This window comes from Bufo bufo, chromosome 4, assembly GCF_905171765.1.
Source record: "Bufo bufo chromosome 4, aBufBuf1.1, whole genome shotgun sequence".
Classification (NCBI taxonomy): Eukaryota; Metazoa; Chordata; class Amphibia; order Anura; family Bufonidae; genus Bufo; species Bufo bufo.
In genome coordinates, this window is record NC_053392.1 from 302,661,101 (window position 1) to 302,683,834 (window position 22,734).

General features: G+C 43.9%; 1 protein-coding gene across 1 annotated transcript in view; it reads left to right on the forward strand.

The window, feature by feature from the left end:
* Positions 1-21,544, forward strand: part of CFAP206 (cilia and flagella associated protein 206) — a 41,842-nt gene extending 20,298 nt beyond the window's left edge. The window contains exons 7-12 of the mRNA XM_040428744.1: positions 5,486-5,605; positions 7,693-7,891; positions 8,823-8,963; positions 11,200-11,393; positions 20,303-20,446; positions 21,185-21,544. Of these exons, the coding sequence (XP_040284678.1) occupies positions 5,486-5,605; positions 7,693-7,891; positions 8,823-8,963; positions 11,200-11,393; positions 20,303-20,446; positions 21,185-21,418 (1,032 nt within the window). The 3' untranslated portion in view covers positions 21,419-21,544. The remainder of the gene's footprint in view (positions 1-5,485; positions 5,606-7,692; positions 7,892-8,822; positions 8,964-11,199; positions 11,394-20,302; positions 20,447-21,184) is intronic.
* Positions 21,545-22,734: the final 1,190 nt, after the last annotated feature.

The following is a 22,734-nucleotide window of genomic DNA, read 5'->3' on the forward strand; positions in this document are numbered from 1 at the left end:
TTAAAAAAACTTTAACTGGCTGGAGTTAGGGGCATACAAATTCACAAAAGTGTATTTCTGGTTATGTATGTAAGAGTTAATAAGCAGACATGTACCCATACCATCCTCCACGTTGTTTAGGGAAGTTAAGGGTAACCTTTTGTCAAATGCTATTATTATACCGACTGCTGCCTTTTCATTATTTGCAAGGAAAATTGATTTATGTGAAAACTGACGTTTTCTTTACTTACTAGGTGGGATTGTTATAGGAAAAACAAATCACAGCTTGATTTTACCTCTTTTTTTTTTAACCTCTTAGTGACCACGAGCATTTTTTTTTATTGCATTCCAAGAGCTATAACTTTTTAGTTTTTTCATCAATGTACTGTACTTGGATGAGGTCTTATTTTTTGCAGGACAAGTTATAGTTTTTAATGCCCCATTTTAAGTACATGTAATGATTGATTAAAGGGAATCTGTCACCACATTTTGACATTATAGACCGCTTACATAGCGCTGTAGCATAACTGTAGATGATTCTAATGGTACCTTTGTTGTGTTCTTGTGAAGTTCACCCGAGGCAAAAACAGACTTTTATTCTTATGTAAATGAGGGCTCCCAAGTGCCCTGGGGCAGCGTTCACTTCGTTGGAGCCCAGGCTGCTCTGCCTCTTCTGCTTATATCCCCGCCCCAGCCTCTGCCCGCCCTTCTCTTCACTTGCGTCCTCCTTCTCTCCCAGCGAGATCCCGCGCCTGCGCTCTCCCTCGCTGGGTCGGGGCATGCGCACTGCTAAGTCCATTGTGGGCACGGCATCACTGTAGCTACTGCACATGCGGCGGCCAACAGCGCAAAACCAACGGCAAGGAGGCGGACCAGAGGCGCGCAGGAGAAGAGGAGGAAAGCCGAGCTGCTGGAGAACGCAGGCGCGGGATCTCGCTGGGAGAGAGGGAGGACGCAAGGGAAGAGAAGGGCGGGCAGAGGCTGGGGCGGGGATATAAGCAGAAGAGGCAGAGCAGCCTGGGCTCCAACAAAGTGAACGCCGTCCCTGGGCACTTATGAGCCCTCATCTACATACGAATAAAATCCGTTTTTGCCTCGGGTGAACTTCACAAGAACACAACAAAGGTACCATTTGAATCATCTACAGTTATGCTACAGCGCTATGTAAGCGGTCTATAATGTCAAAATGTGGTGACAGACTCCCTTTAAAGCAAGCTGTTTAGCTAAAATCCCCTTTGTTTACGTCAGTAAAAAGGCGTATTAGTGGTCACTAAGGGGAGGCTGTATCTGTCATTTTAAGAAAAAGCAACTCTAAACAAAACGACAATAAATTTAAGACACTCATTCATACTACAGCTAAGTACCTCTTTTGAGGGCATTTTAAGCCATTCACATTAATCCGTAGGATTTTTAATCTCACGCACCATACTGCAGATATAAACTGCGTTTGACTGGAGAAGGAAAACACACTTTACAGGAGCATCATCCAGCCTTCCAAGTTCATCCCAGACCCTAAGTTAATGAGGCAAAGGAGTAACTTGATGCCTGCAGGGAGATAGTAGCATCGAAATGACAATTCTCCAATCAGTACTAACTATAATATAATTACTACTACCAGAGTTCAGTGTTCATGCCCACAACCGCATGCCCTCCGAGATATACGGTCCGTGAGCGGGCCATATGTCCTGGAGCGGCATTGAACATACTCACGGGAGCACACAGCATCATAGATTACAATGATGCTGTGCACGTCGGGCCGCCCGCGGGACTATTGTCCTGCACTCATAAGATCATATGAGTGCAGGACAATAGCACCGCGGGCGGCCCGACGTGCACAGCATCATTGTTGTCTATGATGTTGTGCGTTCCCGTAAGTATGTTCAATGCCGCTTTGGAACATATGACCCGCTCACAGACCGTATACACTGCGTGCAGAATTATTAGGCAAATGAGTATTTTGACCACATCATCCTCTTTATGCATGTTGTCTTACTCCAAGCTGTATAGGCTCGAAAGCCTACTACCAATTAAGCATATTAGGTGATGTGCATCTCTGTAATGAGAAGGGGTGTGGTCTAATGACATCAACACCCTATATCAGGTGTGCATAATTATTAGGCAACTTCCTTTCCTTTGGCAAAATGGGTCAAAAGAAGGACTTGACAGGCTCAGAAAAGTCAAAAATAGTGAGATATCTTGCAGAGGGATGCAGCACTCTTAAAATTGCAAAGCTTCTGAAGCGTGATCATCGAACAATCAAGCGTTTCATTCAAAATAGTCAACAGGGTCGCAAGAAGCGTGTGGAAAAACCAAGGCGCAAAATAACTGCCCATGAACTGAGAAAAGTCAAGCGTGCAGCTGCCAAGATGCCACTTGCCACCAGTTTGGCCATATTTCAGAACTGCAACATCACTGGAGTGCCCAAAAGCACAAGGTGTGCAATACTCAGAGACATGGCCAAGGTAAGAAAGGCTGAAAGACGACCACCACTGAACAAGACACACAAGCTGAAACGTCAAGACTGGGCCAAGAAATATCTCAAGACTGATTTTTCTAAGGTTTTATGGACTGATGAAATGAGAGTGAGTCTTGATGGGCCAGATGGATGGGCCCGTGGCTGAATTGGTAAAGGGCAGAGAGCTCCAGTCCGAGTCAGACGCCAGCAAGGTGGAGGTGGAGTACTGGTTTGGGCTGGTATCATCAAAGATGAGCTTGAGGGGCCTTTTCGGGTTGAGGATGGAGTCAAGCTCAACTCCCAGTCCTACTGCCAGTTTCTGGAAGACACCTTCTTTAAGCAGTGGTACAGGAAGAAGTCTGCATCCTTCAAGAAAAACATGATTTTCATGCAGGACAATGCTCCATCACACGCGTCCAAGTACTCCACAGCATGGCTGGCAAGAAAGGGTATAAAAGAAGAAAATCTAATGACATGGCCTCCTTGTTCACCTGATCTGAACCCCATTGAGAACCTGTGGTCCATCATCAAATGTGAGATTTACAAGGAGGGAAAACAGTACACCTCTCTGAACAGTGTCTGGGAGGCTGTGGTTGCTTCTGCACGCAATGTTGATGGTGAACAGATCAAACCACTGACAGAATCCATGGATGGCAGGCTTTTGAGTGTCCTTGCAAAGAAAGGTGGCTATATTGGTCACTGATTTGTTTTTGTTTTGTTTTTGAATGTCAGAAATGTATATTTGTGAATGTTGAGATGTTATATTGGTTTCACTGGTAAAAATAAATAATTGAAATGGGTATATATTTGTTTTTTGTTAAGTTGCCTAATAATTATGCACAGTAATAGTCACCTGCACACACAGATATCCCCCTAAAATAGCTAAAACTAAAAACAAACTAAAAACTACTTCCAAAAATATTCAGCTTTGATATTAATGAGTTTTTTGGGTTCATTGAGTACATGGTTGTTGTTCAATAATAAAATTAATCCTCAAAAATACAACTTGCCTAATAATTCTGCACTCCCTGTATCTCAGAGGGCATACGGTCGTGGGCAAGAGGCCTTAGCCTGATTATCGGGGATTTCCCTGATGTCAGAACATGAGTCACATGTCCATCCTCTTCTCCTTAGCGTGGTGTGGATGGCCATTAGACCTACCACTGCTCAAAAAAGGATAAGTCTAATAACAGTCACTCATATATATTGTGCCAGTCTAAAACCATCTTCTTCGGCCTCCTGATAGTGTTAGCATCTGTCTGAGGTTTAAATACAGGGCCCAGGGCGCACAATAATTCCTAGCTGTCGCCATATCTGTATGGGATGTTTCCATCTTTTCTTATGTGTAGCTTTACTGGGAACTCCCTGTTATATTGGATATCGGCAATTTTAAGTGCTTCAGATATTTCTCAAAAATCTCTCTGATTCAAAAGAGTCATAGGGGAAAGGTCTTGAAACACCATAACACTTTGAGAATTCCCAGGAAAATGTTTGGTATTGCACATGGAGGGCGTAAACTTATTGCATCTTGATCTATCTTCCAGATCTATTAATTTCATCTTGCACGCTTAGCCCAGCCTTGGGGTGATTAGATTTTGTGTTTGTTTTGTTTAGTTTTGGATTGGGGCTGTTCTTTAGGGAGTTTGTACTTCACTCCTTTTTTTATTTATGATGAATTAAAAGTTACGTTTTACAATATACTACTGCTCAGCCTAGGACAGACAGCACACTACTGGACCATATGCTCATACCATATCACATGTATTTTCCTCACACTGTTGGAAACCCTCTTGGTTCCTATTTCGTCATTCTTCCCATTACTAAAATCAAACAATAAGTCTCTTCTGGTTCCCAGTGAGCAGCACCTTGTCCTCCTCATTGTCACATTTTATTGGTGCCACTGGCGTTTTACCTGCTGCCAGTCTGTATACTTGTGCAAGGCAAGAATTTCTGTGCCGCAAAAAACTTCACTTCTCCAATTATCCACTGACTTGTCAGCGGTGAGCTGTGCAGTTCCTTCTGTCCTGCTAGTGTGCTCCTTGGCCACGTGCAAGTTCTTGTAACTCAGCTAAGGTAGGAGATCTACAAACATCACTAGTTTTACAAAGAGGCCATTCCCACTCTGTGCAACCAGTGGCGTACATAGAGAAGTAAGGACCCCATAGCAAGGATCAAACCAGGCCCCCCACACAGGACAGAAGGGTTTCCGCCTAAACCCCTTTCATTGACCCTTGGGCCATTTTTTCCACTGCCTCATTTGCTAAAAGTTGTTCCTTTTAGAGAGTAGAGCCCTGACCAAGTTTTCACCTCCAGTAGAAGAGGAGATAATCCCAACTAAGACTAGGTCTCCTCTTGCCCTGGGCCTCATAGCAGTCGCATGGTCTGCCGCTATGGTAGTTGTGCCCCTGTGTGCAATCATGTTGCAGTTCACTGGGTGAATCTAATGCAGCAGCAGGTTAGTGAAGCAGTAAGCTCCTGGGATCCAGGAAAGACATGGATGACTCTTGGATGGCTGCTTTTTTAGGACCCTTGCACAAGACAAGCAGAGGAAAGAGGGGTCACCGTTTCAGATTTCAAGATTCTCTCATACAGGGCATGGGACGGAAGAGACATACAAGTACTTAACCATCCTGCCTTGGAATGAACCAAGAGGGGCTCCATTTTGCACCACATACATGTACTTGCAAGACCCTTACTGCGGTACAGTTTGCAGTGATCTGTATGTATGGCCGGGAGGTAGTTTGAAGGTTTACTTTTTGGTTTAACTCTTGGCTGAACAAGTACTATGTGTACCTAACTTTTTTTTAGAGCATTTGAATTAAGTATGAACAAACTAACTTTAGCCAGAATTGGAGCTACAATAATTTGAAGGGGAAGTATTTTAAGAACTGGCCATAAACCCTACAAGGAAATTTCCCAGTGGCTGATGCCCAGGGGGCCACCTAAACCCTCCTTACTACCGCTCGCTGGATACATCGTGATCTGTTTTTTCCCAGGGCCAATTTAAGTTCCCAGTAGACTATTGTACATTTCTGATCTATTGTTTTGTAGGCGGATGTCATGACATGTGCGCAACAACTGGAAATGATGGATAAACAGTACGGAGCACAGATGGAACAATTAAAAGCCACTGTTCAATCAAAGACCGCAATCCCTACCGCACAGGTCTATGTAAGTAGCGACCACAGCGTGTAACACTTTCCAGTATGCATTGTTCTATTCAGATGATTACCAGTACAAATATTCCTTTATATACATTTAGGCCTCATGCACACGGCCGTTGTTTTAGCAGTTTTGGCTGCTCCGGTGCGGACCCATTCACTTCAATGGGGCCGCAAAAGATGCGGACAGCACTCCATGTGCTGTCCGCATCCGTTGCTCCGTTCCGTGGCCACACAAAAAAACGGACAAGAATAGGCAGTTATATTAAAGGCTGTCCGTATTTTGCGGATCCGCGATTTGCGGACCGCAAAACACACAAAGGTCGTGTGCATGTAGCCTAAGGCACACATTCTATACAGTATATCTCTACCTTTTTTTGAAAAGCTAAGACAGTATTAGTCCTTTAGCTTCATGTCTACTGTCCAATTAGGACACAAGAGATCTTAAGGGCTATGTGCATTTTCACAACCACATGTATAGCTCCGATGCATCTACCATGGAAAGAGAAGCAACTTTGCAAATAGTCTTGATTCCAAATTGCCTATCATTTTGTGTCCACAGCTGCTTAGCAGACTTATATGTCTCCATGGTGGCAGGCAAGAAACAACCCTGTGTACTCTGATCCTACAGTCCTGCTCCCTTCTATGTGTCCCCTGCTAATGTACCCATTGTATGTAAGGGAGGAGTAGGGGACATACAGAAGGGAATATGACTGCAGAAGTACACTTCACATGGTTAATTTTTTGTGTTACCATGGAGACACGTAAGTCCATAGCAGCTGTGGACGCAAAACGGTAGGACATTTCTTTTATAAAGACTTTTTGCGGTTGCTTCTTTTTCACTGTAGATATAATGAAGCAATAAAAAAAACATTCGTTATAAAAGCGGTATAGGTGCTATACTGTACATTTCCTGCAGTGGGACGCAGGGCTGTGGAGTCGGTAGATAAATGTTCCGACTCCGACTCCTCAGTTTTATGTACTTCCGACTCCGACTCCCCGACTCCTCTGTATTAATATGCGAATGTATTTTATACATTCCTTGAGGGAAAGAAACGCAACCTACCACAGGACTACTGGCTGGGAAGCCAACAAGTTTTTCTAGCCTTAGCTAAATGACAGCAGTTTTTCCAATGGTTTACAGCTTCAGTCTTGAACTATTGGCCCTCCATTCCCTTCACTTATACAAGTGTCTCACTCTCTAGTCCTGCAAAAAACACATTTACTTAATCAGTTATCAGTGAGAGGCTAGGTTAACCATGGGCGTTGCGTTCCCTGTAACAGCGGAACACAACACAATGGAAAGTATAAGTATTGCAGCTCCTAATTGTGCGTTGCGTGCCATATAGTGAAGCATATGAAAAGCATGCTTCTTCACGGTCACTTAACGTGTTCGTTTTGCGGTTACGTGAGGCACTGCATGCATTGGTCTTTATTCTTACAGTAGAGAAGTCATTAATTATAACTTTTTGTAAATTGGGACATTTAAACTTGCTTTTTTTTTTTTATTCCAATCTAAATTTAGTAGGAGTCGGAGTCGGTGCATTGTTTGCCGACCCCGACTCCAGGTACCCAAAATTTCCCCCGACCTCGACTCCGACTCCACAGCCCTGGTGGGACGTACTACTATTACAGTCCTGTTTAGTATGACTTTCTTATATGAATACCAGAATGAAACTAACATTAACTAAAACATAAAAGTATTGTAGTTACCAATAGTCGTAATAATATTACTGCCTAAGGTCAGGGTAGTGTTCAAAAAGGTTTAGGTGTAAAAAAAAATGTTTTATTAACTGGTAAAATATGCATCCACATATGTTTAGGAGCATTTAGCTTAAAGTGGTTTCTTAGTCCAACGCAAGCTCAGCCTGTCCGTGCATTAGGTGTCTGACCATGCAGTGCTACAGTTCCTCTCTAATGGCCATTCGCCACTTCCCCGTTAATCACCGGGATTATAAAATAAGTACATTTCTTCATAAGACAACTCTTTTAACATATCTTATTCCTAATATGCAGTTTCCAGAGCTTCGGTTTACTTACTGTTCTACAGCCTGTGCAGTGCGGTATATAGAAAACCCTTACATTTATCTCTTTCAGCCACTTTTTATCTCCTTGTCTAAGCTGTGGAACAACTTCCAAGACGAAATTGTGTTGTTAAGTGTCATTAGTAATATGACTGCAAATCTGCAACCGTTTCTGAGACTCCACGAAGAGCTTTTCCCTGCAGACGTCATCCAGCCACTTCTCGTTGATTTGACCGTGAAATCGGATGAAGAAAGGATAAAGGAAAGCACTGGTAATGTCAGAGGCTTTGTGGCTAATGTATTACTGCAACTCCAGCAACGTCTCAAAAATCAGGTCTTTGCCCAATGTCCTTTGTGCCTCCTTTTCCACGTGGCCCATGTACCTCAGTATAAATCAATGTTCCCCAGTCAGTGACTTGTATATGTCACCAGTGTGTCTGCCAGGCTGTTGGCAAGTGCAGTAGGCTACTTTCACACTTGCGTTTTTTTGCGGATCCGTCATGGATCTGCAAAAACGCTTCCGTTACAATAATACAACAGCATGCCTCCGTCATGAACGGATCCGGTTGTATTATGTCTTCTAAAGCCATGATGGATCCGTCTTGAACACCATTGAAAGTCAATGGGGGACGGATCCGTTTTCTATTGTGCCAGAGAAAACTGACCCGTCCCTATTGACTTACATTGTGTGCCAGGACGGATCCGTTTGGCTCCGCTTCGTCAGGAGCGTTTTGGTGTCCGCCTCCAGAGCGGAATGGAGACTGATCGGAGGCAAACTGATGCGTTCTGAGCGGATCCTTTTCCATTCAGAATGTATTAGAATGCAAACTGATCCGTTTTGGACCGCTTGTGAGAGCCCTGAATGGATCTCACAAACGGAAAGCCAAAACTCTAGTGTGAAAGTAGCCTTACTTTTGTGCGGTCATGACATTCAATATACATGCGGGCAATCTAGTACTACGTTAGTGCCATTTTTGACACAAGAAGATGCAAAAGTATGTCCTGTAAAGGTTTCCTCCCTTTAGAATCCACCACTGACTTTGCTTATAGAAAGGCATAAAAACTAGGCCAAATTAGCATGTGTGCCCCTAGTCTAAAGAGCAGAGTGGTAAACCTGAATAGGTCTACGGGGACTTAATGATATTGTAAGTGTATTTTGTGAGCAGAAGATACTCAGCTTCTTCATCTTTTTCATTCATTTAGGAATACGTGTAAATCCCTTAGACTTTCCTACTCAAGAGTGGTATTTCCCAGAAACTACTGCTAATTATGATCGACTTCCGATTCAGTACCATGGATTTTGTGGTTTTGCAATCGCTACAAGAGATGGGCTTCTCTTACCAGGTACTGAATATGTGTTACTAGAACAGCCCATGAAATGTAACTGGCTGATAGGGTGGTATACGTTACTACTGATTCAGTATGAGGCGGTGGCAGTGATTCCCTGTGTCTACACTGCCCCCCCAGGTCATATTAGGTATAACAATGTACCAGTTTGGCCCTGTGTGTTCCTAAAGTGCTTTCTTTAATGTTGCATCTAGTTTACACAATGTGACCAAAATGCAATTTTTTAGGGCATGCTGTAATTTTTATTTTTTTTGCAGCTTGACCACATTATGGATTTTTTGCTTAGCAATTTACAACAGTCCTTTAGACCAGGCATCCTCAAACTGCGGCCCTCCAGCTGTTGTAAAACTACAACTCCCACAATGCCCTGCTGTAGGCTGATACCTGTAGGCCGTTCGGGCATGCTGGGAGTTGTAGTTTTGCAACAGCTGGAGGGTCGCAGTTTGAGGATGCCTGCTTTAGACAGTGAATGGTGCGATAGTGAGTTTGCATGACCACCCATTACACTCCATGTAAGCAGGGACCTCAGGACTCATGATCGGTTGGGGTCCCACCAGTCTGTCTCCCAGTAGTTATACATTGACCATCTATTCTGTGGATAGGTGAAAGATGTTTATAGGAAAATCTCTTTTAGTGTAGAAAACTGTGTCACTTAAAATGCCGAACATGCAGTTTTTCCATAGAAGAACATTTTCCTACAAACATTTACATGCATTTTTCATCTCTGCTACCGGCTATGTGTCACACCATTACCGCTACAGTACATGTGAATGTAGTGTATGATTTACTCCACATATGGAGCGGACGCTGCCTTGTAATAGTAACGGACATTGTAAAAATCTGTACAATGTACAGCACCATGTTATGTATAATGTAATATACTGTATTCATTTTAAGCCAGTATGAATTCTTATAGTTTTTCTTTAAAGGGGTTGTCCGCTTTTTACCATTGATGACCTTTCCTCAGGATAGGTCATCAATATCAGAATAGCGGGGGCCAACACCTGGGACCCCGCCGATCAGCTGATTAAAGAGATGAGAGCCCTCGTACGAGCGCTGCCTTCTCTGCTCTGTTTACCTCTTCGCCGTCGCAACTGCAGCAGTCAGCAGGTGTGATTACAAGTAGGGTGTCCCCATTCACTTCTATGGGACGGATCAAGCTAAGGCTACTTTCACACCTGCGTTCGGGTGTCCGCTCGTGAGCTCCGTTTGAAGGGGCTCACAAGCGGCCCCGAACGCAGCCGTCCAGCCCTAATGCATTCTCAGTGGAGGCGGATCCGCTCAGAATGCATCCGCCTGCCAGCGTTCAGCCTCCGCTCCGCTCAGCGAGCGGACACCTGAACGCTGCTTGCCGTGCGGAGGCAAACGGATCCGTCCAGACTTACAATGTAAGTCAATGGGGACGGATCCGTTTGAGGATGACACTATATGGCTCAATCTTCAAACGGATCCGTCCGGACTTTACATTGAAAGTCAATGGGGGCGGATCCGTTCAGGCTACTTTCACACTTAGAAATTTTTCTAAGTTATAATGCAGACGGATCCGTTCTGAACGGATGCAAACGTCTGCATTATAGGAGCGGATCCGTCTGATGAAACATCAGACGGACCCGCTCCGAACGCTAGTGTGAAAGTAGCCTTAGTCCTTTCCCTTTTCTTGGTGTGTCTGTCCTGACTAGGCCTCAGGGAGACACTGGCTTCTTCAGTTTTGAGGGAGCCGGTTGCCTCTTTCCCTGTTCCCTAAGCTGAGGGTTTGGTGCAGTGTTTCAGCAGTCTCAGGTTCCTGTGCATTTCTACCATTGAGATTTGCACATGTTGTTAGCAGCTTAGGGAGAGTATCAGGGCCTAGTCTGTTGTTGTTTAGTTGTGGTTCCCTTTGGTTGTCTTTCCTTCCCCGTACTTCCCGTGACAGTGCCAATTACTTGAACAGACAGATCTGTGCCATAGAAGTGAATGGCGACGCCATACTGGTAATTACACTGCTCACCACTACAATTGCTGCAGCCAACAGGTAAACAGAGCAGAGAAAGCAGCTCTTGTATGAGCGCTGCCTTATCTTCAAACAGCTGATCGGCGGGGTGCTGGAAGTTGGAACCCCGCCAATCTGATATTGACCTATCCTGAAGATCAATAGTAAAAAGAGGACAACCCATTTAAATGTCCACAGTATAAGAGTTTATAATTGTACAGATCTATGTACGATAAGCCGCTTCTTTCCATTACATTTCATCAGGGAACCCAAACACTGGTATTCTGAAGCACAGAGAAAGATATTACATATTCAGCTCCAAGGAAGCCGCTTATAAGTTTGCTCAGGATCCGGATTACTACGTCACTTTAATTGGAGAAAAAGCCAAACAGCGTGCAGAGCTGATACAGTTATTGGAGCTACACCAACAGTTTTCGTCCATCACACCTTATTCTCAGGTATCTGGCGCTTTATAGGTTTCAGGTTACTATGTGTCATCAAGAAAAAGTCAAAGGCACTCTTGGTTGCAAGTAAATTTTATTTTAAAAAATACACGCATTTCAGACGAGTGTGTTCACTGCGTGAAGCATGCTCCGCGTGGGAGCCTGTATTTCCGTAGTGAAACACGTGGCATTATAAGGATCTACAGTTGAAGTCGGGCAGAGACACACATTATGAATCATTACTCTGTCCGGTCAAAGCTGCAGAGGTCCCTACAGGAATTAATGTCCCCACACTGAGCATGTTTCACACAGTGAACTCGCTCGTCTGAAACTGCCCTAAATAGTGCATTTTTATTTTATTAGTTTCTGTCTTCCGAGGCCTTATTCGTAAGCTAAGATGAAAATACACTCATTGACAAAAAATATAATGCACCAGTAAGGAGTTGTTGGAATCAAATGAAACTTTACATGTGTGAATGTAAGCATATATGTGAGTGATTACACAGAGTGATAGGATAAGTGTATTGGGGAAAGCTGTACAATTGTTGGGCCACCCCTAGCCTGGATACCAGATGAGATATGGTTGGGCATGGAGGCATACAGGTTCCGTATGGTATGCTGCAGCACATTTGCCCACAGATGTTGCAGCTGGGCCTGTAGATCCTGCAGACTCGTAGATTGCTGAAGCTGGCGTCCCAGTTGGTCCCATAAAGCTCAATTAGCGATAAATGTGGTGACTAGGCAGGCCAAGGAACTGCTGCAATCTGGTAGAGATATTCCTGGAAAATTCCTTGCTGTCTGTGGGTGAGCATTAACCTACTGAAAAATGCTAGTTGGGAGCCCTGCCTTGAGAGGCAAGACATGTGGCCGCAGAATGTCCTGCACATATCGCTGAGCTGTTAGTGTCCCTCGTATTACTACTGTTGTATGTGATGGCTCCCCAGATCATCGTACCACTGCAAAGGCAGGATTGAAACGCTCGCCACGAGGCCTCCATACTCGAATCTGACCGTCATGGGATCCCAAACAGAAATGATTTGTCAGCAAAGACGTTTCAGTCTGTAGCAGTCCAGGTTTTTTGTTCACGACACCGCTGCAAACAAAGGTGATGGTGACAGGCTGTCAATGGCAGGACACGTAATGGGTGCTGTGACACCAACCTCCCTTCTGCTAAGTGTCTGGAAATGGTCCAACCAGAGACAGATTGTAATGAAGGGGCCACATGTGTCTGGATGGTGGATCATGAAACTGGGAACTGCTTGTGCTTGTCAGTGAATCAAACTATTCTTTCTACTGGTGGTCTGTCTGGGCCATCAGGATCCTGTTCATCATGCGTGTCCTCATGTAACCACTGCTCCTAACAGCTACGTCAGAATGGCCTAGATGTCGGGCAGTTTCTTTGAAACAACCATCTTGCTTCTGTTGTGCTTAAGTCTGTCAACTGAGCAAAATGTCTTTGTGTTTATAGAGGCATTTCTGGCAGTCAGTGATCTCTTATACTACCCAAAAGCTGCCTCTGAGAGTCTTTTAATAGGGCATCGGAGATGCACTTTTCTGCCCTCTTGTGGCAAATAAACCACACCTGCAATCATTTACAGATCTGCTGGAGATAGAACTGCATGCTGAGTTTTGCAGCAATCCAACATTTCTATCTGGGCGCATTATTATTATTTTTGTTGAGTGTAGAAAAGCAGACGTCAATTATACAGCAATCATTATCACAAAATAGGTGAATGCAAAAACAATTTCTATATCGTAATCCGGATATAGTAGTATCGTACCATATAACAGACTTAATATGTCAAGACAAATACATTCATATGTGTATGAACTGGAGCTGGGCAAGTACATGTCCGTTAGATCAGTAAATGCCAGATACACAATGTGATAGGTATGAACTGTTACATAGTTATTACTATATCTCCTAATTGATTACATAGAGCGTTATGTGGCAGTATAATCTCCTAACATGTGAATCAGCTTGGTTACAAAATAACCACTACTAAGTATTAGTAACTATTAATGGGGGGTTTGTCATCGGCTACATCGCCGAGCATACTGCCAGATAGTTTACCTGATTCCAATTTCCTATTCTTATAGTGATCCATGGCTCCCTTACAGATAACATTTGACTTTTTGAAATATGCAAATGATGCCCTTAGTGCAATGTGGGCGGCGCCATTACTCTCATTGCACAGAAGCCATGCTCCTGCTTAGCCCCTTCCTCGGACCGCTGACAGGGCCAGGCAAGGTTATCTACTGCCACTCTCATTGCACTAAAGCCATAATTTGCATATTTCTAAAAAGTTGATTTTATCTGCAAGCGATCCACGAATGGCTATAAGAATGGCACAGTTGGAATGAGGTAAGCTAAGCCTATCTGGAGCTATGCGTGGCTGCATAGTGATATAGCTGGTGACAGGCTCCCTTTAGGTGGGTATGAAACAGCAATAGTACCTATGTCCTAACACTAGATATTTCAAATTTCCTGCTGTTAGCCAAGTTTTTAAAACCTCAGACACCCCTTTAAATGATCCCCCTCCCCCTTTAAATGATCTGAGGGAGGAGAGAGAAAGCGCATGCGCTAGTACCACTGACCTGCATGTAAATAGGAAGGAATCTTATTAAACCATCGGACATCAGCGCCAATGGTTTAATAATGTTTATTACTATCATGTTCTGTTCCCAGCACATGTTCAGCTAGTAATATAAACTGGCCGACCGATTTAACTCAGGACTGGGAGCCATATTCTCTAAGGCTTCTGGCCTTTCCTGTCCTTTCTGAGGCTCCTACATGAATCATTGTCTGTAACCAGTTAGGCTGCGTTCACACGGGCGAGATTTCCGCGCGGGTGCAATGCGGTAGGTGAACGCATTGCACCCGCACTGAATCTGGACCCATTCATTTCTATGGGGCTGTTCAGATGAGCGATGATTTTCACGCATCACTTATGCGTTGCGTGAAAATCGCAGCATGCTCTATATTCTGCGTTTTTCACGCAACGCAGGCCCCATAGAAGTGAATGGGGTTGCGTGAAAATCGCAAGCATCCGCAAGCAAGTGCGGATGCGGTGCGATTTTCACACATGGTTGCTAGGTGACAGTCTATAAACTGTATTACTTTCCCTTATAACATGGTTATAAGGGAAAATAATAGCATTCTGAATACAGAATGCATAGTACAATAGGGCTGGAGGGGTTTAAAAAAATAAACTCATTAACTCACCTTCTCCTCTTGATCTCGAAGTTCCCGGTCTCTTCTTTACTTGCGTTGTGGGCTAAAGGACCTTTGAGTTGAGTTTACTGATGAGTTGTGGGCTAAAGGACCTTTGGTGACGTCAGATCTCATGCTCCAATCACATGGTCCATCACCACAGTGATGGACCATGTGATTGGAGCATGAGATCTGACGTCACCAAAGGTCCTTTAGCCCACAACTCAAGTAAAGAAGAGACCGGGAACTTCGAGATCAAGAGGAGAAGGTGAGTTAATGAGTTTATTTTTTTAAACCCCTCCAGCCCTATTGTACTATGCATTCTGTATTCAGAATGCTATTATTTTCCCTTATAACCATGTTATAAGGGAAAGTAATACAATCTACACTACAACTAACCCAAACCTGAACTTCTGTGAAGAAGTTCGGGTCTGGGTACCAGTGTCGGTTTTTTATCACGCGCGTGCAAAAAACATTGCACCCGCGCGATAAAAACTGAACATCGGAACGCAATTGCATTCCTACTCGCGCGGTTTTGCAGCAACACACCGGGACGCATCCGGACACGCTTGTGTGAACCCAGCCTTAGGCTTGTACCTGTAAGGAGACTAGACCCATTTGGAGCAGAAAGTGACATCACATTGGTAATTCAGTAATTTACCCAAGTGGGTCTTATGCACCAAAAACTGCACTACGAAGCAGCGTTAGTGTTGTCACAATCAGATTTTGGAACAAGTTTCTAAATGAAAGTTAAAATCTGATTGGGCAACTTTTTCTTTTAGCAATCTTTATGCATGAAGCACAGTGTACTGTACACTGCGTGCAGAATTATTAGGCAAATGAGTATTTTGACCACATCATCCTCTTTATGCATGTTGTCCTACTCCAAGCGGTATAGGCTCGAAAGCCTACTACCAAGTAAGCATATTAGGTGATGTGCATCTCTGTAATGAGAAGGGGTGTGGTCTAATGACATCAACACCCTATATTAGGTGTGCATAATTATTAGGCAACTTCCTTTCCTTTGGCAAAATGGGTCAAAAGAAGGACTTGACAGGCTCAGAAAAGTCAAAAATAGTGAGATATCTTGCAGAGGGATGCAGCACTCTTAAAATTGCAAAGCTTCTGAAGCGTGATCATCGAACAATCAAGCGTTTCATTCAAAATAGTCAACAGGGTCGCAAGAAGCGTGTGGAAAAACCAAGGCGCACAATAACTGCCCATGAACTGAGAAAAGTCAAGCGTGCAGCTGCCAAGATGCCACTTGCCACCAGTTTGGCCATATTTCAGAGCTGCAACATCACTGGAGTGCCCAAAAGCACAAGGTGTGCAATACTCAGAGACATGGCCAAGGTAAGAAAGGCTGAAAGACGACCACCACTGAACAAGACACACAAGCTGAAACGTCAAGACTGATTTTTCTAAGGTTTTATGGACTGATGAAATGAGAGTGAGTCTTGATGGGCCAGATGGATGGGCCCGTGGCTGGATTGGTAAAGGGCAGAGAGCTCCAATCCGACTCAGACGCCAGCAAGGTGGAGGTGGAGTACTGGTTTGGGCTGGTATCATCAAAGATGAGCTTGAGGGGCCTTTTCGGGTTGAGGATGGAGTCAAGCTCAACTCCCAGTCCTACTGCCAGTTTCTGGAAGACACCTTCTTCAAGCAGTGGTACAGGAAGAAGTCTGCATCCTTCAAGAAAAACATGATTTTCATGCAGGACAATGCTCCATCACACGCGTCCAAGTACTCCACAGCGTGGCTGGCAAGAAAGGGTATAAAAGAAGAAAATCTAATGACATGGCCTCCTTGTTCACCTGATCTGAACTCCATTGAGAACCTGTGGTCCATCATCAAATGTGAGATTTACAAGGAGGGAAAACAGTACACCTCTCTGAACAGTGTCTGGGAGGCTGTGGTTGCTGCTGCACGCAATGTTGATGGTGAACAGATCAAAACACTGACAGAATCCATGGATGGCAGGCTTTTGAGTGTCCTTGCAAAGAAAGGTGGCTATATTGGTCACTGATTTGTTTTTGTTTTGTTTTTGAATGTCAGAAATGTATATTTGTGAATGTTGAGATGTTATATTGGTTTCACTGGTAAAAATAAATAATTGAAATGGGTATATATTTGTTTTTTGTTAAGTTGCCTAATAATTATGCACAGTAATAGTCACCTGCACACACAGATATCCCCCTAAAATAGCTAAAACTAAAAACAAACTAAAAACTACTTCCAAAAATATTCAGCTTTGATATTAATGAGTTTTTTGGGTTCATTGAGAACATGGTTGTTGTTCAATAATAAAATTAATCCTCAAAAATACAACTTGCCTAATAACTCTGCACTCCCTGTATATTAAAGGGATTGTCCCACCTGGTACATTTAGGGTCCATTCACACGTCCGCAAAATGGGTCCGCATCCGTTCCGCAATTTTGCGGAACAGGTGCGGACCCATTCATTTTCAATGGGGCCGGAATGTGCTGTCCGCATCCGCATTTGCGGATCCACACTTCCGTTCCGCAAAAAAAAAAGAACATTTCCTATTCTTGTCCGCAATTGCGGACAAGAAAATGCATTTTCTATGAGAGTGCTTGCGATGTGCGGTCCGCAGAATGCAGAACGCACATTGCCGGTGTCTGTGTTTTGCGGATCCGCATACGGACTTTTGAATGGACCCTTATGGCATAAATGTCTACTGACTGCAGGTCCACCTCTGGGACTCGCTTCTACAGTATCTTCAGAACAGGGTCTTGTCACGCCCAGCCAGGAACAGAGTGGTAACCATGTGTCCACAGCACTCTTTATTCACTTTGATAGCACGTCTGAAAATAGCAGAGTTGGTGCGCTTGGCACATTTCAGAAGTGCTATTGACCCCTTCAGCCACTGTGACTGAAGAAATGTATGGAGTGGGCAGTGAGCAAGCTCCATACGCGGCGGGACTAACACCAACACTAACTACACTAAATACACTAACGCTGCTTCGTAGTGCAGTTTTTGGTGCATAAGACCCACTTGGGTAAATTACTGAATTACCAATGTAATGTCGTTTTTTGCTTCAAATGAGTCTAGTCTCCTTACAGGTACAAGCCTAGGGCCCCTTTCACACGGGCGAGATTTCCGCGCGGGTGCAATGCGTGAGGTGAACGCATTGCACCCGCACTGAATCCGGACCTATTCATTTCTATGGGGCTGTGCACATGAGCGGTGATTTTCACGCATCACTTGTGCGTTGCGTGAAAATCGCAGCATGCTCCTCTTTGTGCGTTTTTCACGTAACACAGGCCCCATAGAAATGAATAGGGTTGCGTGAAAATCGCAAGCATCCGCAAGCAAGTGCAGATGCAGTGCGATTTTCACGCACGGTTGCTAGGTGACGATCGGGATGGGGACTCGATCATTATTATTTTCCCTTATAACATGGTTATAAGGGAAAATAATAGCATTCTGAATACAGAATGCATAGTACAACAGGGCTGGAGGGGTTAAAAAAAATAAAAATAAAATTTAACTCACCTTAATCCACTTGTTCGCGCAGCCGGCATCTCTTCTGTCTTCTTTTGTGAAGAATAGGACCTTTTGATGACGTCACTACGTTCATCACACGGTCTGTCACATGATCCATCAACATAGTGATGGATCATGTGACGGACCATGTGATGAGCGTAGTGACGTCATCAAAGGTCCTATTCCTCACACAACAAGACCGAAGAGATGGCGGCTGCGCGAACAAGTGTATTAAGGTTAGTTAAATTATTATTATTATTATTTTTAACCCCTCCAGCCCTGTTGTACTAAGCATTCTGTATTAAGAATGCTATTATTTTCCCTTATAACCATGTTATAAGGGAAAATAATACAATCTACACAACCTTGAACCCAAACCTGAACTTCTGTGAAGAAGTTCGGGTCTGGGTACCACAGTCAGTTTTTCATCACGCGCGTGCAAAACACATTGCACCCACGCGATAAAAACTGAACATCGGAACGCAATCGCAGTCAAAACTGACTGCAATTGCGTACCTACTCGCGCGGGTTTGCCGCAATGCACCGGGACGCATCCGGACCTAGTCCGGACACGCTGGTCTGCAAGGGGCCTTACTGGTTACAGATAATAATTTATGTAGGAGCCTCCGAAACAACAGGCCCCCTGGCGCAATGATGGGGAATGGCGATCACGCTGAACCCCGTCATTTAATCCCTCAGGTGCCGCGATCAACAGTGATCACTGCATCTATGAGGTTAGGCAGAGGGATGTGGCTCCCTCTGCCTTCCTATCGGAGCCCCCGCAGTAAAATCGTGGGGCTCCAATCAGTTACCATGGCAGCCTGGGAGCTGCTGAAGCTTTCCAGGCCTGTCATGGTAAGCTTCCTGCTAAGCTGTGCACAAAGCACAGCTCAGCTGGGAGCGAGTCAAAATGCCATACACCCTGATTAGATCTCTATAAGGGCTCATGCACACGAACGTATTTTCTTTCCGCTTCCGTTCTGTTTTTTTTTTGTGGACCGTATGTGGAACCATTCACTTTAATAGGTCCACAAAAACAACGTTAGGTACTCCGTGAGCATTCCGTTTCCGTATTTCCGTTCCGCGTAAAAGTTTTTGTTATAAAAGTTTTAAAAAAATACTAAAAGTTTTAGTCACCCCTTTGCCTAATTTTGCATATAAAAATATATAAACAAAAAAAATAAACATATTGGGTATCGCCACGTCCTATTAAAATGAAAAAAAAAAAAAAAATTTCCTGCGCAGTGAACGCGTAACGGAAAAAAATCACCTTGTCCCCCCCCCCCCCCCCAAAAAAAAAATGGATATGCCATAAATGTCCCTGCACATGACCGTATGGCTTTTTCAGTGTTTAGCGGTCCATTTTTCACGGATCCGTTGTTCCGTTTTTTGTTTCCGTTGGGTTTCCGTTTCTGTTCCGTTTTTCAATATGGCATATACAGTATACAGTAATTACATAGATAAAATTGGGCTGGGCATAACATTTTCAATAGATGGTTCCGCAAAAAACGGAACAGAAACGGAAGACATACGGATGCATTTCCGTATGTGTTCCGTTTTTTTGCAGACCCATTGACTTGAATGGAGCCACGGAACGTGATTTGCGGGCAATAATAGGACATGTTCTATCTTTAAACGGAACGGAAAAACGGAAATACGGAAACGGAATGCATACAGTACATTCCGTTTATTTTGCAGAACCATTGAAATGAATGGTTCCGTATACGGAGCGCAAAAAACGGCCAGTAAACGGGGAAAAAAAACGGTTGTGTGCAGGAGGCCTAAGGCTACATTCACACGTCCGTGGTGTGTTGCGGACCCACAAATTACGGGTCCGCAACACACCAGCCCGTCACCCCCATAGAAATGCCTATTCTTGTCCGCAAGCTGCGGACAAGAATAGGACATGCTCTATCTTTTTGCGGAGCTGCGGACCCAAAATCGGGGCCGCGCTCCGCAATTGTGGCTGCAGACAGCACACTGTGTGCTGTCCGCATCGCATCCCCCATAGAGAATGAATGGGTCCGCACCCATTCCGCAAAATTGCGGAAAGGATGCGGACCCATTTTGCGGACATGTGAATGGAGCCTAAGGGTGAGTTTTCAGATGTTAGTCGTAATCACATGGTACATAGTTGTCTATGAACATTGGAGCTGATGTATACGTGACCAGTATTAAACAATGTACATGTTATTTCCCAGGCTCAAGCTGCTGAAAAACTACTGATGAAGCCAATCACTAAATGCAATAGCAGTACACAAACAGATACGCACATTCTGGAAAGCAACATTGTGAAGTCATATGAATGGAATGAATGGGAACTGCGGAGGAAAGCACTAAAATTGGTACGTAGAAATGAAAATATCACAGTAAGGGCCCATTCACACGGCCGTATGAACGGGTCCGTACCCGTTCCGCAATTTTGCAGCATGGGTGCGGACCCATTCATTTCAATGGAGCCGCAAAAGATGCGGACAGCATCCACAGTTCCATTCCGCGTCCCCACGAAAAATATAGAGCAATTGCGGACAAAAATAGTCATTTTCTATGAGAGTGGCAGTCATGTGCGGTCCACAAATTGTGGAATGCACACGGGCTGGTATCCCTGTTTTGCGGATCTGCAATTTGCGGACCGCAAAACACATACGGCCGTCTAAATGAGCCCTTAAATAAAGAATAAAATCTATGGACCAGGCCGCTATTGTGATAACTGGGTCTTAATGGATTAATGACCTAAATTCACATTTCATCAGTAATGATTCCCTTTTAATGGGCAGTGAATTTACATTGGGTGACCTAGAACTGGTTATACCGTATGTGTGCTTCCTAATGTTTACATTAGGACTGTGCAGTGTGTTCACATGATGCACACCCAATGCATAGCCCGGATGTTTGCAACTATATCACGTAAGGTTACATAAACCACCCACTCACTTCCATTGTAAAAAGAAAAGAAAACATATATAAAATATAGGTGAACTTGAAACCCTGTGCAAATACCTGTGAAAGGAGGGTGGACTGTGGAGAAATACGTGATACAAAATGTACTGTTGAATTGTCATATTCATTGTTTTTCCTTACAGACAAATTTACGACAGAAAGTGACTCACTCCATGCAAACCCATGGCAGCCACATGAGACGGGAGAATTTCAGTCAGGTGTATCTACCGAAACAAGTGGGCACGCAAACCAAACGGGATGGTGCCAGCAATGTGCCAAAGCCACAGATCTTTCTCTCAGGGCTTCGTGGTTGTGGTCTATCGAAACCTACCACCATGGTTAAAGTGAACCTCACAAGAGACGTGGAGGAATCCTGAAGTCATGGTGGAGAGTATCCACTTTATAGGATCACATCTTGAAGTCATCTTGGGTCTTACTGATACACTGCATGTTGTCATCAAGAACATCCAAGATTTTTGTGTGATTTCCATCATTCTTCTCTTGTCGCCTGCTTCAGTGATTTTCAGTCTATAAAGTACAAAATAAAGCAATATATAATATACACAACCTAGTATATATATATATATGTGAAACAAAGACAAGTGATTGCTCAGTAAGATTGAGGCTACCTGCACATGGGTGCTGGTAGACTTGCAGAAATTCTGAACAAATTTTTGTGTGTTTCTGTACCAAATCCTCTTCCATTGAAAAGGGTGAAATCCACACCAAAAATCGCAAAAACAATTGACATTAGCAGATTTCAACATCTGTAGGGCAGGTCAATTTCTGCATGGAAAAAGCACAGTGCGCAATATTTATATATCTAGTAACATAGTAACATAGTATATAAGGCCGAAAACAGACATTTGTCCATCCAGTTTGGCCTGTTATCCTGCAAGTTGATCCAGAGGAAGGCAAAAAAAAAAGTGAGGTAGAAGCCAATTTTCCTCACTTTAGGGGGAAAAAATTCCTTTCTGTCTCCAATCAGAATAACTCCCTGGATCTACGACCCCTCTCTAGTAGCTATAGCCTGTAATATTATTACACTCCAGAAATACATCAGTCCCTTTTTTAACTCTTTTAGTGAACTCACCATCACCACGTCCTGAGGCAGAGAGTCACAGTCCTGGGGATAAATAGATGATGGGAGAGATCTCTGTACTGACCCCTGATATATTTATACATAGTAATTAGATCTCCCCTCAGTCGTCTTTTTTCTAATGTGAATAACCCTAGTGTTGATAATCTTTCAGGGTACTGTAGTTGCCCCATTCCAGTTATTACTTTAGTTGCCCTCCTCTGGACCCTCTCCAGCTCTGCTATGTCTGCATTGTTCACAGGAGCCCAAAACTGTACACAGTACTCCATGTGTGGTGATTTGTAAAGTGGTAGGACTATGTTCTCATCACGGGCATCTATTCCCCTTTTGATGCAACCCATTATCTTATTGGCCTTGGCAGCAGCTGCCTGACACTAGTTTTTGCAGCTTAGTTTGCTGTCCACTAAAATTCCTAGGTCCTTTTCCATGTCAGTGTTACCCAGTGTTTTACAATTTAGTATGTACGGGTGACCTTCATTATTCCTTCCCATGTGCATAACCTTACATTTTTCAGTGTTAAACCTCATCTGCCACTTATCTGCCCAAGCCTCCAATCTATCCAGATCCCTCTGTAGTAGTATACTGTCCTCTTCA